This window comes from Nanorana parkeri, unplaced genomic scaffold (genome assembly GCF_000935625.1).
Source record: "Nanorana parkeri isolate BGI_ZX_2015 unplaced genomic scaffold, ASM93562v1 scaffold661, whole genome shotgun sequence".
Taxonomy (NCBI): Eukaryota; Metazoa; Chordata; class Amphibia; order Anura; family Dicroglossidae; genus Nanorana; species Nanorana parkeri.
Window position 1 is genome coordinate 480,853 of NW_017306929.1, and position 17,497 is coordinate 498,349.

The 17,497-nt window shown below is 39.8% G+C and overlaps 1 protein-coding gene across 1 annotated transcript in view; it reads right to left on the reverse strand.

Moving 5' to 3' along the window:
• Positions 1-17,497, reverse strand: part of NTN4 (netrin 4) — a 98,918-nt gene that overhangs the window by 7,767 nt on the left and 73,654 nt on the right. The window contains exons 6-8 of the mRNA XM_018563407.1: positions 10,578-10,791; positions 8,665-8,777; positions 386-454 (exon numbers count right to left, since the gene is read on the reverse strand). Of these exons, the coding sequence (XP_018418909.1) occupies positions 386-454; positions 8,665-8,777; positions 10,578-10,791 (396 nt within the window). The remainder of the gene's footprint in view (positions 1-385; positions 455-8,664; positions 8,778-10,577; positions 10,792-17,497) is intronic.

Consider the following 17,497-nt stretch of genomic DNA (forward strand, 5'->3'; position numbering starts at 1 on the left):
CCCCGCCAGGCACGCCCCCCCGCACGCACGCCCTCCCTGCCCGCCCACCAAACCATTACTGAGCCGAGCTCTTCATCATCCTGTCTACAATGCGTGCCGAGCATAGCCCCGCACGCCAGGCTCCCTGGACGGCAGAGCGGACAGCTGCAGCCAGGTAAGACATCCCCCGAAAATAAGACCTAGTGTCTTTTTTCGTAGAAAAAAATATATAAGACACTGTCTTATTTTCGGGGAAACACGGTAAAAGGTCTGTGTATTTTTAACATGAATGAAGCCCTAGTCATATTGACATGAAACTAGTGAAAGAGGTAAATGCCCCAACATTCAGCTCAGTATATGTACCAATCCAGTTGGGGTTCATGGGAATTTCTCTGCCATTACTCACCATAGGAGTATTTCATTCCACAGAACACTTTTGGGTTTCCTAATGCTTGCTCCTTGCATTGACATTTTCCTGAAATAAAAAAACAAAACAAAACAGAATACTTATTTTAATAACAGAATATATTAGTTCTGTTTTATCTGTTGCAAAAAAGATATAGTTTTCACTCATCACATTTGCATGTATTTATTTTTCTTGGACTTGTGAAGGCGGTTTTTATGCTTTGAAGACAAGGGTTACATTGTATAGAAGTGGTTGATTTGAAATCCCAGTGTAACTTTAGACCTAGACTAACATCAACCATGGGGCTTTGGAAGTATTTTTTAGTGATGTAATGGTAGTTTCAAGAAAGATGGGGGTGTATGATCTAAAGCGCTAGTATTACTATGAATAGCCTCACTTTCCATTTAAAGGAAACCTGCCTTGTGAAAAACATAGAGGCTGCCATTGTTCACCTCTTCTGAAAATGTTTTCTGCCTGGCTCTAAAGTTGTCACTCTTGCTTCAATACTTTGGGGTTGTTTTACCAAAGGCAAATGGGCTGTACACTTTGCAAGGGAACTTTCTAGGGATGCACCGATACCGGTCTTGGTGCCGATACTAAGCACTGATTCGGAGACTTTTGTTATAGATTCAGCTGCCGTAAGGTCCTGCGCTTGCTGGGGACCTTACGGCAGCCTTCTGGGCCTTCAGGTCACAGAAAAGGCCCCATTCTCCTGGCTTCAGCGTACCTGGAAGAGAGTACAGCGTAGTCCGAGCTTGAGGCTGGTGATCAGGGACCGGCACCCAGTCCACAAGGCCACCGAGGCCCGGCCTCGGGGTGGCAGAGCGCAGAGGGGCGGCAGGGGTGACTATCCATACAGCGCTACCTTGACACAACTGATGCTGCTATTATTAGGACATCATGGTGTATAATGGCGTCGTAATGGGCTGCTGTCCCCATAGCTTGGCCATCTCATAAAAAGCAAGCAGCTCCACTGCGGCTCTTGAGTCACCATCAACCTGTGCTTGTACCGCTATGTAGAGAAGAAGCTGGTGTGTACATAGGAGGTGAGAGCCGGTAAGGAAACGAAGGAGGACTGTCTGCCTGTGGAGGAGAGTGTACCCCATGTGGGACCTGATGCACTATCTACCCCTCTGGAGTAATGATGACTACTACAGTAACATATGGGACAGGGGGAAGGTGACATTCCGGGGCAATGTGGATCGTAGGTGACAGATCTTTGCCGACCATTGTAATGACAACCACACACAGGCAGACTGTGCATCAGATTCTGTATAGAGGCCCGTCCATACATTACATACCTTCTGATGTGACAGATGAGATCTGCTACAAAATCTGGTGGGGTGTGTGGCCACCTTTAAGCTGGTATTAAATATTAGTCTAGCCCAAAAGTCACCTGTTATCATCTGTAGTGGCTCAGGTATTGTTTACACAGTAATGTCTAAGCATTATTGTCTACAGAATAATGATGCTGGTAATATATGTAAAGATCAACCATCAATCAGTCATAGATACTTGTCTGATACAATTAAGAAGATCGTATTGATCATCTTCGAATAGATTTCCCACAAATCATGAAACTGAATGCTGACTGATCAGTCCCCATATAGTGCAGTCCATTTGTGAAAGATAGATTTTTATATTATGGCTCATATTATGCTTAAATCTCTTTACTTTTCTCCAGCAGCAAAAGAGTTAACAGCAAGTAAAACAAACTGATTAATGTACAAACAAACTTGCTGGAACCCAGCACTAATAACAACCAATCAGTATGAAATATGTGCTATTTAATCAAATGAAGCACACAGAACTTCACACAGAACTAAAGGAGATTGTACAATCAGATTGTAACACACATGGCCAGTTGTAGAATGTTCTATTCATCTTCTATCTAATAAGGTGAGCCTTCAAGCCTCATTCACATGGCATACAAATCAGCACATTTTTAGTGGCAGGTACTAGCCTGAATATCGGACAAGTCTTGTAAAAATGGTGTCTGATCAGAATGAATGCCTGGCAGGAAAATTGTTATATGACCTCCCCAGTCTGGATGGAGTGATGGGAGAGGGGTTGTTCTCTTATATTTGTACAGATCTGGATGGAGTGACGGGAGAGGGGTGGTCCTTTTATATTTGTACAGATAACAGCAGCCCACCTTTCACTAACTGCTCAGAAAAGAGCGTCTTCAATAATAAAAACCATGTAGAAGCACGTCATTAAAGCATAATTACACAATTACGTCAATAAAGCATAATTACACAATTACAGTTAGGCCTCACATACAGATCTGGCCCGTACAGATCCATGCGGCGTGTACGGCCATATCGGGCCGTTCCTGGGAAGGACATGTGCTGCGAGTGATTGTACACAGCAGCCTGATTTTCTCTATGGCAGTACGCGGCCGTACGCTCTCCTGAACTGCACATCCATGCGGGTGTCCGCAGGATGGATAGATCCTGTCTGCCTCCAAGCATGGACACCCGCACCAAAAAAACAAAAACAAACAAAAAAGCACCACACACGTATAAGGGCCGGTTCACACCACAAAGGCTGCGTTCCAGAGTGTTCGCCCTCTGGAACGCACTTGAACGCAAGCCGGCCGGCTACCTGCGGTCATGATCGCCCGCACCCGGAACACAGGCACATTACTGTCGGCGTTCCGAGCCAGTGCGATTTGCAAAAATAGTGCTTGCGGGCAGCAGACTAGAGAACGTCTGTTCTCTGATATACTTTCTGTGATCAGTGACACAGGAGCACTGTAAAAATAACTAAATGTAAAAATAAAAAAAAGTGATAATAAAGTAAAAATAATAAAATTAAAACCAACCCCGCCGCCCCCACTATCTGCATGTGAATAAACACACCCGTAGGGCATTGTATGTGTGTGTGCACATGCTGAGAGCTGCCGACATTTCACTATGTGCCATATCGTGGTAGCCGGACAGCAGCGCTCTCTAACAAGCACAATGTGCATTAAAGGGTAAGTCCACTTTCCCAAGTAATTTGGGAAAATGGAATAACCCACTCAAATCTGGCCCCATCTCTCCCCCCGCCCCCCTATACTTAACTTTCGGCAAATGATCCTCTGCCGATACGGGTGTAGTTTCTGTACCCAGTACTGACGTCCAGAGCAGCCCTGTGCCATGTATTTTGAATTTCGCATGCAAATAGCGAGCACTCGTTGGTCACCTTAGTCACCTCACCACACTGACCAATAAGAAGCACTTCTTAGCATGGTTAAGTACAGTTTTGGTTAAAATTATTTTTTTGTATCACGACAAGTAGATTGTCATGAGCGACCAGTAGATTGGGCCCCTGCTTTAGTCCTTGTCCAAGTATTTTTTTAAAAATGTCCTCACCCCTGTATATGCTTGAGTGAAAAGGGTTAATTGTCATGAAACTTTAGCACAGGTGTCTCATAACATGCGGATCAGCAGCACTCCCTTTGTTGACATTCCAAAGAGAGGGAGCAGTAAAATGGGAGCAGTTTTCAGTTTATCCAATAATTAGAAAAAGGAATGTTTGTGTAATCCAACAAAAACAAACCACGCTAAATGCATTTTCATTGACATAAATGAATCCTAATAGAAAATTAAAATGTGGATTATGAAAACCACAAATCTTGTTGACTGTTGTCTTCCATGCCAGCTTTATAAATGAATGTGCTGCATTGTGTGGATGTGTTCAATTCTATCTATCCACCCCTCCCCAGCATTACGTAGAATATAATCTTTTATAACCTCAGTTTGCATTATTCTAGTTTAAAAGCCATTGCATCTGTGCACTGCAAGGGTTAACTGCTCGTTTTTGTCTAAAGGACCTTTGTAAAGCACTTTAATTTACCTGATCCCTGCTCCTGCAGGCTCCAAGACTGACATCTGCAGCCTCCTTGTGCTCAAGTGGTCAGGGGTGAACACTAACTTACTAAGCACTTAAGGTAAGCACTTAAAAGAGAATAATGGGGTACAAAGTTTTTTGCATTTTTATCTTCCTAATGATACAGGAGTACATTTTGCTACTACTGTAATAAAAATGCACCATAAGCTTACAATTCAATGTAATATACTGTGGGCGGGGCTAAGCTCTGTGCGGAGAAGTGATCTAGACAATATTGTCGAGATCCTCCTTTCCCGTTGAGTGACAGCAGCTTGTAGGAATTGCTGCACGTTCATGAGAACCTGTGGATGCTCAGGAGCTCAGGGCACATCCTATCAGAGTTAACACTTGCACATTCATCCCGCAGTGTGTCTTTTCATCCCCTCCACACTGCTGTCTGCAGACAATACACATACCATATCGGCACTAAGACCGTCAGTTCAGCACCACCCTAGTCCCTCTCTTCTCCACTCTGCTGTCTTGGGACATACACAGAGAGAAGAGATAAAGACAACAGCATGGAGGAGAGGAATGTGAGGACAGAGCTGAACTGACAGTCTTAGTGCTTATGTGGTATGTGTATTTGTCTTGTACCTTAGTATGAGCCTGAATTGACAAGGAAGGCCTCGTCTTGCAGCTTCCGTCTGATTACCCCTGGAGATGGAACAGAAGGTCTACAGACAGAGAGGCTATAGTGCCTGAAGCTGATGCTATAGACGGCAGGGTAGATGGTGCAAAGATCTGGACCCTGGATGTGGTAGGAGAAGCCGACCATCAGTTGAGGATTCCAGCAGTAAGTGGGTAGCACCAGGATTGGCAGAAGAAGGAGACAGACCAGGTCGGTAACTTGCAGGCAGGTGAAGTACAAAGTCAAGAAGCAGGGCAATGTCAGAAGGCAGGCCAGGGTCAGCAACGTGAGAGCAGAGCAGTACCAAATCGGAATCCAGAAGAATGGTCAGTGGGTAAGCCAGGGTCAGAAGGCAGGCAGCAGGATCAGGAAACATGCCGGGTCAAACACAGATTCAGGAGCAGTCAGACAATAGCATTGAACAGCTGAAGATCTCTCAGCAAAGTGCAAGTGTAACAAGCATCCTTAAATAGCCCATTTGGCGCCACTGGGAGGAATGTGAGTGTGCACGTCAGCGCGTGCGCACCTTGACTTGCAGATGTGCGCATTGGTACGTTTATGCGCATATGCAATATTGGCACGGTAATGCTGTCTTCGCGCATAGTTATGCGCAACTGCTCGTGCATCAATAAGTGCAGAAGCTGCACTATGGACATTGACTGACATTCCCTGACAGTATTGTCTGAAGAGTGTGGAACAGACATACAGAGAGGACACATCGCTCAAATCACAAGGCTTCTTTTCTTATGTTTATTTCCTCAATACTGCACTTTTCTAGCTCACATCGCTATGATTTCAATTCACAAATGTGCATAACACACTTTACACTACTCTGCATGTAATGGTAGTTTACCACTGCTAGTGCTATTATAACACTTTCATTGTTTATTTTGTAGGTCCTAATGATAAAATCAACGTAAAAGTCAACCCACAAACATTAGCATAGAGGTTGTCACTCCTTAAAAAAAAAGCTTCACATATTTGTTGAAAGCCCTATTGTCTTGTAAAGCGTCTTTTTATCTTATTAGTTGTTCTTTATCACTTCCTCAAACAGCTCCTCTTTCTGCTTTCCTACATAGACCGCCATTGAAACTCTATATTATATAAACTAATCTTTATATAATGCAAAAAAATAAAGGTTACACATCTTTATGACATGTGTTATTAAATGGAACATTCTTAGGAAAAAATATCAAAAGAAAAACAGTACTGTTATTAAAGTAACTCATTTATCTCAGTGAATAGAGTTTCCACAGCAGAGGTCCAGAGTGTCATTTTCCTGGTAACTTGGTCTGGTTAGGAAAAAGGAGGAAAGGGAAGTAAAAGAGAGGAGACATAAGGAGAGTGGGTGTTGGATGGAAAGCAGTTTTGAGGAGTTTGTGTTAAAACAGTTGGAGCCCAAAGATCTAAACAGTGACAAATTCATGGCCAAAAGTATTGCTACACCAACTTTTTCCAAAGAATCCCAATTTGCTGTGAAATAAGTTGAAACTGAAGTAAATGGAATCCACCACAAGTTAAAAGCATCTCCAAAGGGATACATCTCCTGTGACCACAATTGCTAATATTATCCATTAGTTTATGTCCATGGAACCTTAGCGTACCTCCCTGGATATGGCCACAAGAGGAACATGGACAAAAGAATAATAAAAATGATAGAGCAAAGGAAAACTTTAAAACAAATCCTAGCTGACCTCTAGATCCTAGCTGACATCTAGATCCTAGCTGACCTCTAAGATCAGTGTACATCACTGTCTGAATGAAAGTGGCCTCCATAATAGAAGACTCAAGAAAACCCCACTTCTGAAAGATCGACATAAAAAAGCCAGACTGGAGTTTGGTCAAATACACATGACAAAAAGTTACAGTCTTTCTGTAAAAGAAAAATTTGATCTTTTTTGTAAATCACAGCAGCTCTATGTTCACAGAATACATTTTTTTTTTTTTAAACAAACCCCCCCACTATCCATACTGTTAAACATGGCGGAGGCTACATAATGTTACTGTGTTTTTTGTGCTGCCTCTGGCATCAGGTGCCTTTCTTTTTGTGCAGGGCACTATGATATTGAAGAATATCAAGACATTCTGGAGCGAAACATTATGCCGTGTTGAAAAGCTTTGTCTCAATCTTAGGATAGGAGTTCTCCAGAAAGATAATGACCCAAAATCATTCAAAGAATAACCAAGAACAGTTGATAAGGAAACGTAATTTGAAATCACCTGCTGACTTCTGATCTGAATCCAATGCTACATGTGTAAAAAGAGCTAAAACCCACAGTTGGGAGAAGGAATCTTTTGAACCTTAAACACACAGTAAAGCTTGCTCAAGATGACTAGGACAAATTGCCATGTGGGAAGTGCAGAAGTGCTATTCTGTGCTACAGAAAGCTCTTGATTACAAAGGGTGGGCTAGGAAATATTAGATTGTGAGTACCAATAATTATGTCCATGTCATTTGTTTACTTGTTTTATAATTTTAAAGATTATGTTAAGTCAAAAAGCAAATGCAAAGTGTCTGCTTTATGAACGCTGAAATAAAAAATGGCAGATGCCATCTACTAGTGCCAGTTTCAATGTATTTAATAAGAAACTGAAAACCTTTGGGGTTAAAGTGGAAGGTTACCAAAACAATTGGCCACATGTGTATAAACAGAAATGAAAGAGAGGAAAAGGAAAAAAATAAAGGAATAGACACAGGAGAGAAGTAGTAGAGAACAAAACATATAAAAGTATAGTCAGTTCCCACAAGAAAGCAGGAACAAGGTGCCAAGTCAGTGACAACAGTAATGAAGATAGCAAGGAAGAAAACTAAAGAAGAATCATATCTGCCCTAAACTAAAATTTAGGCCTTTAGGTTTAAATTATCCATTAAATCTATGGTTGACTATGATTCACCTTTGAGAATCAGTGCTTTATAATGTGGCACTAGTAACTCCTCATTGTATTAATGTTTCACATCTGACTTCCTCTCTAGGAAAAGGTCCTGGGATGCCATGAAAAAGTGCCTGGTTGTTTTAACGAAGTCATGGAAAATGGAAATTACAAGCACTCAACTAAAAGCGTGAAGTCTTTCTGCTTTTTATTGAAGTAACATGTCACAAGTGTCGTACAGCAAACGTTTCGGGGCCACACAGGGTCCCTTCTTCCAGGAGAAATAGTGACAAACATACAGTGTAACTTCCATCTATATATACATTTACATATAAACTTATATATAGGTGAAAGTTACACTCCATTTTCCATGACTTTGGGAACCACGGCGCCATTCGTGTTATCACTACGAGCATCATGACACCACGTTAACTAAATAGGCCCAAGCGCTGTATGGAATGCAGGTGACCGACCACAGCACTGAATTACTGTTTTACCTCACACATTCTGGCCTCTGCTAAGCGCTAAGGGTTTTTATGCCCTCCATTTCTGTCTTGAATGTATAAATCTTTTTCAAAAGTTGGAAGGCATATTTGCCATACTAGTTTCAATGTGGTGACACAGTATACAATGACAACAATTGTTTTCAGCTTTACTCCTGAACAAGAGCAATATTTGGAAAGGTCCCTTAACTACACAAAAACATTCAGGGTTTTCAAAGCTTGTTTACTAAACATCAGCAGTATAAAAAAAACCTCATATGCCTCATATGTTTTTCAATTCATTGCATAAAATTACCATTGAATAACACATGGTGTAATGTGCATAAAGTAAACAATACAATCTGGGTTTATTCTATATAATGAAATTGACTGAAACCAGATTACAGCCGCAGACTTCTCACCTGAGTGACGAAGGGCTGAAAATCCCTGTTCATCTTCCCATTCCCAGGCCTGTCCACTCTCATTAAACACAGAGAGGTATTCAGGAATTTCACGATACCAGTCTATTTCCATGCTGTGAAGAGAGATTATTAGAAACACGGCCATAATACAAATGAACAGTATCATGATTCATTTTCTCAACAAAAACTGTCACTGTGTTTCAATAACTAGGACTATGTTCAATTACAATTAATCATTCATTTATTTTACCGAAACAAGATTTGAACAAGTCCGAGTCAGTGAATATTTTCTGGTATGTTGGGTGAGGGGAGTTAAATAATGAGTGGCTTGCCTGGTCCATTTAAACCAATGACATCAGCAGATGATGTTGGCTTGAGGTCAGACCACAGACAGAGCACATTGTGTCCAAAGCCAAGTCCATTATTGGTTACAGAATAGGCGTTATATCTGCATAACTGACCCTTCTAGTCTGTTGTGCACATTTAACCCCTAAGAAATGAAACTCATATAGAGTTACCATTAAGTACAAAAAGATTGTAACAATAGTTTTTATATATACACAAATATACAATACATTTTAATTAAGTGTCCAGTATACCAGTTCTGTTCTACAATAATGACACATTACATGACACATGGCAAAACGTCAGACTTGAATCTGCACATGTGTGTAGGATTTCTGCAGGAATAGAGTACATGACAATATCTGAGAGTGGCAGAGGAGAATGAAGCAAAGCTGCTTCAATGCTGCAGGGAAAGTATTCCTAAATGGAATATGTGTGCTTTAAATATTATCTAGAGGTCCTTTCTTTTAAAACGTTATTTTAATTTGACTCATGTATTTAGCTAGAAGAAAGCAGAACATATTTAGATATCATATTAAAGAAAAGTATTTCATGTGTGGTCCATATGTTTTTACATGCTACAACACTAATAGTAATAACACTGCTCTCAGGCTATGCTGAATCAGAGAAAGTGTGTTGAAGAAAATATGAATTACCATATTGCTGTACACTAAATAAATATACCAGGACTAATTTGTTACATCTGCAGAAAAGAAAATGAGAACAAAACTGGAGATTGTTGCCATAAGCAATCAATCAGGTTTCACCTTTGAAACAAGAATTATGGTCACATTAGCTCAACCTCTGCACATTTTCTTTTCTCCACTTGTAATAAATCAGCCCCAGTGAGTGCTCCTTTGGAAACACTGCAAATCTGCTGTCATTTTGTCAAGTGCTTCTCTACAGGTTCACTAGTGTTCTGCTGTATGAAGCTGCAGGTTCTTGTAACATTATTTTTTGCAGCTTCCCTTCCTCTCTGTGAGAGACAACAAGGAGTCTCCCAAATGTTTCTCTGCAAGTCCTTATCTAGGCTACTGAGTGGAACTGCAGCTTCTTGTAACATGATTCTTTGTGACTTCCCTACGAGACAGCAAGGGGCCTATAGTGGATAGTGAGTAACACTGGCCTTCGCTATCATATAGTCATGTCACCACATCCTACCCTGACAACTAAGTGCAATCAGGCAATCAGAATGAATGTACTTACAAAGCTCTATGCCGCAGCAATCTGATCTGCCTAGGCAGAGACATCACGCTGCTATACTTCCTAAAACTAACATGTCTGGGGGTGTTGGATCCTCAGACATACGGGCAATTATAATATACATAATATTCCATTACCATCAATATCCCAAACATGTTCACTGTCAAAAGCTAATTAAGTTCAAGATTTTTGATCATCTGACCTAATGGGGAAATCTTTCTTTCCTATTAACTTAAGTAGGCTCCTACTGAAATACTGATCATAAGCATGGAGTCTACTTAAAATAACAAAAGGGATATAATGCCTAAAAGAGCTTGTAATAAACAGACGTAAGGTACCTAATGTAGTCTGTTTCTAGAACTTACTTGTTCATACAGTCTCCTGTAAAGGGATCACAATTTCCAGCACAATCACATGGTCTGCAGCCATAGTCACCAAACCCCCAGTATCCCACCATACATCGGTCACAGCTAGGCCCGGCTACACCAGGTTTGCAAGGACAGTCTCCATTCTGAAGATCACAGGTTGTAAAGGTGGTAGAGGGAAGCTTTGCTGAACCAACTGGGTGACAGGAACATGCTGAAAACACAAGAAATTGAAATAGTTATTAACTTTAAAACAGATTTACATGACATGCTAGTTTCCAAAAATATCTGTTCATCTTTTCAGGCAATTTAAAATATATTTAAATATAAATATTTTTATTTTAAAACTTTTTTTAATGTATAAATGCTACCTCAGTAAAACACTGTACAATGATTTGCTGAATAGGGGGGCTAGACAGGAATGGTTTTGCATCATAGACATTCTTTCACACACATACACTGAATAGTAAAAATACAGAAACACCTTTTTAGTCTTTCACATAGCCAGCCCACTAAAAATTATATTTAGTTAGCGTTAGTGTATGACTTCTTATATGTTTTGGATAATCCTACAATCAGATCTCCTTGCCATAATTTTTCACTGTTCCTGTCTACCTGGTAGTTTTGAGTGTTCCCACCCACTGTCCAGCACATATGCATTTTCCATAGCATAAAATAAGTAAAAAGAGTGGGTTTTGATATGCCTCCTATTTAAAATATATTTAAATATAAATATTTTTATTTTAAAACTTTTTTTAATGTATAAATGCTACCTCAGTAAAACACTGTACAATGATTTGCTGAATAGGGGGGCTAGACAGGAATGGTTTTGCATCATAGACATTCTTTCACACACATACACTGAATAGTAAAAATACAGAAACACCTTTTTAGTCTTTCACATAGCCAGCCCACTAAAAATTATATTTAGTTAGCGTTAGTGTATGACTTCTTATATGTTTTGGATAATCCTACAATCAGATCTCCTTGCCATAATTTTTCACTGTTCCTGTCTACCTGGTAGTTTTGAGTGTTCCCACCCACTGTCCAGCACATATGCATTTTCCATAGCATAAAATAAGTAAAAAGAGTGGGTTTTGATATGCCTCCTAATGGCTAAAGCAGGTGTGCAGACCCAGGACTTAAGCACACACAGTATATCTTACCAATGGATTCCCTGGGAGAACTTGTCAGGTGGATTAACTTTCCATTATCTACCAAAGGCTAAAATATCAGTTGTCAGTTGTAAAAATCTGATTTTACTCACCTCACCTCACTCACATTGCTGAACAATATTCAACAAATGAATGTGGAGAGCAATGGAGAGATTGTTAAAATCTGTTGATTTGTTTGCTTTTATAGAACTGTGTACAACCACTCTCAGACGTAAAAAAAAAACTCCACTTACGAATGGCAGTGTCACCCATAACAATAGTTAGGTAAGCATGTTCTCCCTATGTTACTACTGCTCTTTACTGCCTTGTGTTCTTTTATGACTCAATAATTGTAGGGAATAATGCCATGTATGCCAAAGCAATACATTTACCGTTTCAGATTTACAAGACTCATTTCAAGAGAGAAAACATCTACTGCACCTCCAAACCATTGGCAAATGCATCCTTCATTGGCTTTCATAAACCACACAGCCACTGGCACAGCATAAAGAGAATCAATGTCATGAGGCATGGTGTCCTCTGTCATTGGACAATGCTGCCAGATTTTCTATTTAACTACAGACTTTATTGACCTCAGAGAGCACCATACTTTCCTCCTTTCAGATCTGGAAGTTACCTATGGTTTACTTCTGACTGCCATCCAACCAGAGCACGGGTGCTTGCGATACAGACCTACACTCTGCAAAACTCCCACAGTGCTTGGCCTATCTAATGTATTCAACAATTTACAGCATTTTTCAGAAATGTAGTAGGCTGATTACCCCAGTATACACTGTCATAGTAAATGAAAACTTATCTTCATTCTACTAACAGTATAAACCTCATTTAGATATGAATTTCAGTGTAATGTATTCTAGAAGCTCATGCTGCATGTTCATAGTTTAATTGCAAGTAACAGCAAACTTGAAACCATTTAAGTGCTATTATTTAACACAGCTAGTCTTTAAGAAAAGAATCAGTTAAAGTGACACTAAACTCAGGAGTTAAATCGTAAAAATGCATTCAAGTACCTTAACTATTAACAATAATGTATCTTATTTGTCTATCGCTCAGCTGTAGATCCTCTAATCATCTCTGAATTGGTACTGACACTGTCCTTTCTTCTGGAGGGTGGCTATTTTTGTTCCCCATGGTCCCTGTGTATGTTGTAAAGTAGCCACCGCTCCAAGTTCCCAAAAGTGGGAGTAATCCCACTTTTGTTGCGAAAAAAGAATCAAAAAAATCAATCCTCTATGGATGATCAGTGCACATTATAAGGATTTTAACAAACTGCTTTGCAGTTTCCTACCTGTCTCTGTTCTGAAAAAAAAAGCTGTTTGTTGTAGCATGTCTTTTTCAAACTGATTCCGGAATTGAAGGGGTTGGATTTGTTATGACCAGCTGGTGAACTTCAAGTATTGTCATCAGGAAAGGTGCACTGTCTCCATCCCTTTAGTAGTTATTGACCCTTAGGGAGTGTTTCACCAAATACAAAATTCCAATTGCAAGAGATGCCAAATATTGTACTTATATCTTAGTGCAGACTTCTGGGAAAATCAATCAGCCAATCACAGCAGCAGGAAATGACATTTTTGGGGGCATTCCGTGCACAATGGGTGTGTCCAGGTCATCATATTGCATTGATATTTTTAGATAGATTTAGAACATTACAGCAACTACAGTTTTAAATGGAAATGTCATTTTTAGGAACACGAAAATTACAAAATGGCTGGTGCAACAATTATATATGCCATATCCATTTTTTAAAGATTTTTTTTCATTTCTATACCCCTGGCTGGCTATATAATAGTCAAGCATCCATACCCTGCAGCAAATCTTACTTTGTAAAGATACATTTAAAAAAGGTTGCATACCACTTATTGGTCACAGGCTGCCGAGGCCTTCCAGATATATCTTGGGAGATTGATACCATTAGGCTTTACAATTTAAGATGTTTTTGCACAGTCTATTGTATTTTATATTTTGTGGAATTCCCTGGAACTGTGCATTGTTTACATTTAGACTTTGGATCTAATAAAGTGATCCATCCATAACGGCTGCCGGCCTTTTGTAATGTCTGAGCAGAAGAGTTATTTTTTTTAAAGTGTGGTATGTGGTGCCAGGGGCACTGTTATTGTTTCCAATGTACAACCAGAACACACATGAACATTTTCTCCTACTTATATTGCAGCACCTGCCTGACAACATGTCATGACTAAAACTATTGATGGATGCAATGCCATTTCAAACAAATAAATGTTTTGGTATTCATCTCATCCTCCCCAGCACACTTTACCTTTGGCAGTTAAGCATATGAACCATTCATTTGTCACATAATAGGCTAATGATAATGTCTCACTCTATGTAAAAGTGTGAAATTAAAGTGTTACATGCAGAATGAGACTGTACATATTTGTATTAGTCATGCTTGTTTAGTCTCACGGAAAGCTGTCACATTTTTTTCTTTACTTTTAGCAGTTGATGTAGAAAAAAACGGGGCACATTTCTGACATTCCTGTCAGCTAAAAGATTTAATTTACTTCAAAAACATGAAGGAACCAGCTAAAATGTTGCACTATTTCAAAGCAATTTATACACACGCAATTCGTAATTCAAATAATCATAAAACCTTTTCTTACATTGGCAGGGAAGGCCAGTATAAACTTGGGAATAGTTGAGGGAAAACTCAACTATTGCGTTGGAGAGAGTTTAAGCGACTTCGGGATCAATTTTCTAAGGCATGTGGTAATTTCATAAGTACAAGAACGGCAGATACTCACATCAATTTAAAAGTAGCAACAACTCAGTATACAAACCAGCTCAGTATACAAAGCAATACAAACATTCCCCAGCACACTCGATAGTCAGCACAAAAAATCTAAACATCTCAGGATAAAAAGTTAAGCATTCATCAATATACAGTATGTAATGCTACACTGACCCATCAAGGCACCTCAATATAGTGTAGTACCTAACTCAGATATTTGAGTTCCCAAGTGTGGGATATACAATATATATAACGGAAAATTATACTTCCCTTTCGGTAATTTTCCTTTCCTGATGCCAATACATGGCAGCATACAAATGGGTTTAGCTCCGCCCCTCACCCAATCACAGGACCAGTTAAACTATAAATTAAAGCACCCTCCCAAGGCCACCATTCTATTACCAAGCACTCAATGTGAAAGCCATGGGAGGGTCTGATATGCTGCCATGTATTGGCGTCAGGAAAAGAAAATTACCGAAAGGTAAGTATACAATTTTCAATTTTCCTGACACCAACATGGCAGCATACGAATGGGACATAGCAAGCATAAACAAGGGAGGGCAAAAGTTGAGATATATATCTAATTTTCACAATTGTTAAACACATTCGGAACCAAACTTCTTCTTAGTGTAACCGGCTTGAGCATTGAGGACAGAAAAAAAAATGGTGGCCTTTGGGGGCATGCTTTAATTAATAATATTGTGTGCTTGCACCAAAACCAAGAAATCAAGAATGGCAGCCACTCAGGTCAATTTAAAACTAGCAAAAAAAAAAAGGGTGATTTCACATTTATTTGCAAATGTATGCAACAAAAACCTCTGTTTTTAACTTGAAATGCTGAAACAGTTAATTGGGTTTCTTTTGTGCTGACTAGCTGGAGAGTGCTAGGGAATTCTGTATTGCTTGGTATACTGCCCTACCTATGTGGAACTTTACTTTTTTTGCTAGTTTTAAATTGATCTGATCTGAACTGCTGCTATTCTTGCTTTGCTTGATTTGTTGCAGTTAAACACAAGTGACACCTCTGCAAATCAAGAAGATTAACCTGCAACTTTCTGGTTCAGAATTATTGCTTCCAGAGTCAGATACAATAATGATGCTGATTTATTGTCTAGTGAGGAAGACTGGAGACAGAGAGGTGACAAAAGAAGGTGAAATGCTTTAAGGATAACTATACTTTTACTTAAAGACCCCAACCCCCCTAAATGCAACCCACTGGGTTTGATACCTACCTCTGCCCCGATTCTATCGATTTTCTAAACATGCTGGGGGACACACAGTCTCTTTAAACAACATGCAACTGGGATCTTCTACTTACCTGTCACAGCTCCTCATAGGTCTTCCCTGTGTGCCCCTGTTGGGAGCCACACAGCGTCATTACCAAAAGTTTCCTGGGCTTTGATTTCCATTCTAACAAATGGAAAGGCTGTTGGGGCTATTAATAAAAGGTCTTTCTATAAAAAAGAGAATGGCTATTTTTTCCTACATGCATGAAAGAAGCAGAGCCTGAAAGGGAGAATTTCGATGAAGAGGCTGTACAAAAGATCATACCAAAGATCCTGGAGGAGCATGGACCAAATATACTACTTGGGGGATTTGCTTGGGAGGGGGGCATTTAGATGATAGCTGTAATAAAAGTTTAGCTATCCTTAATTCAAGAAAAAAGTGTGTCATCTGTCTGGCAGTGCAGTGTAAAATGTGTGAAAGTTTGGCTGTACAAAATTGCAAAACATTTGTCAGGAAAAAACATATGCATTTCAACTGTGTATTTAGCAATTTAGAGTTTTATTTTATTGTAGGTAGCAAAGCCTACAGTTAAAATATTCAGATGTCAACCTATTACTGTCATTCAAAATGCGTTGGATGGATAACACAAGTGAGCCAGACAATCTCTGTTTATCAGATATCTTTCTTTGGCCTTTCATGTTGTGTTTCTGGCAAAAGCAAAGACAAATTAAGCAGCAGCCACACTTTCAGCAGCTAATAAAAAAGAATGTTTGATAAGAAGATCAAATCGCCACCCACTAACTCAGCTTTTGGCTGTGTGCCACTGGCTGCACTGGTTTGCAAAACACATATTTTAGAGCAACACACTTAGGCTAACTGTCTACCTGTCTCTGAAAATCAAAAAAAATATTCTCAAAAGCATGAAATCACATTAAATGTCTCCCTTAGCGGGAACCCCCGAAAGGTGAATCATCTCTCTTGTATCTGAGCCTATAAGCATTTAACACAACATGACACTGATGATTTCTTACAGTAAATATTCAACTATTGCTGGAAGCATAATGTCAAATCTAAGGTTCACCTACCAATGGACAGATAGAATAGTGGTCTTTAAAAATGTTAGGTTTCACATTATACATTTATTAAGACTGCTTGTGCAAGGTTCCACTTTCATCAGGGCTTAAACTGATAGTTTAGCTGGACTCTTAGGGGATAAAAGGGGGGTTAGATCAACTCTGGAATAACTTGGCTCTTAAAACCAGCTGTTGAAGCAGGCCTTTCAATTAAGAAGCCAATGTATTCCAGAAAGGATTTAATCCCCCATTTTCCACTAAAAGTTGACCTAAACCAGAAATCTAAGCCCTGATTAAAGGGCACGAGAAGTACCTCTGTATTTCTCAGTAAGGCACAACGAAAACTCAAAGCAGTGAAACAGATGGAGTTCACCTAGTGCATCTACTAACTAAGTTAGGTCCCCAACAGCCGCAGAACCCGTACCACGGACTGATCTACAGCTATGCCTAGCACAACCCCAGGGCCATGGGCAAAGTTGCATCCACTATTAGGCAGAGATGAATACTACAGAGTGAACAGTGAAATCATGGGAATAGAGAGGATGAGGAAATTAAGGGAAAGAAAAAGATGAGAGAAAAAAAGGGGAAGAAAGAGAGCAATAAGAAAGATAAAACGTGATCAGCAATAGAGGATGTACATTATGCCTAGGAGATCACCAAGGCCCCCTGTTGTCAAGGGGGGGGGGGGGCTTTTTTTAA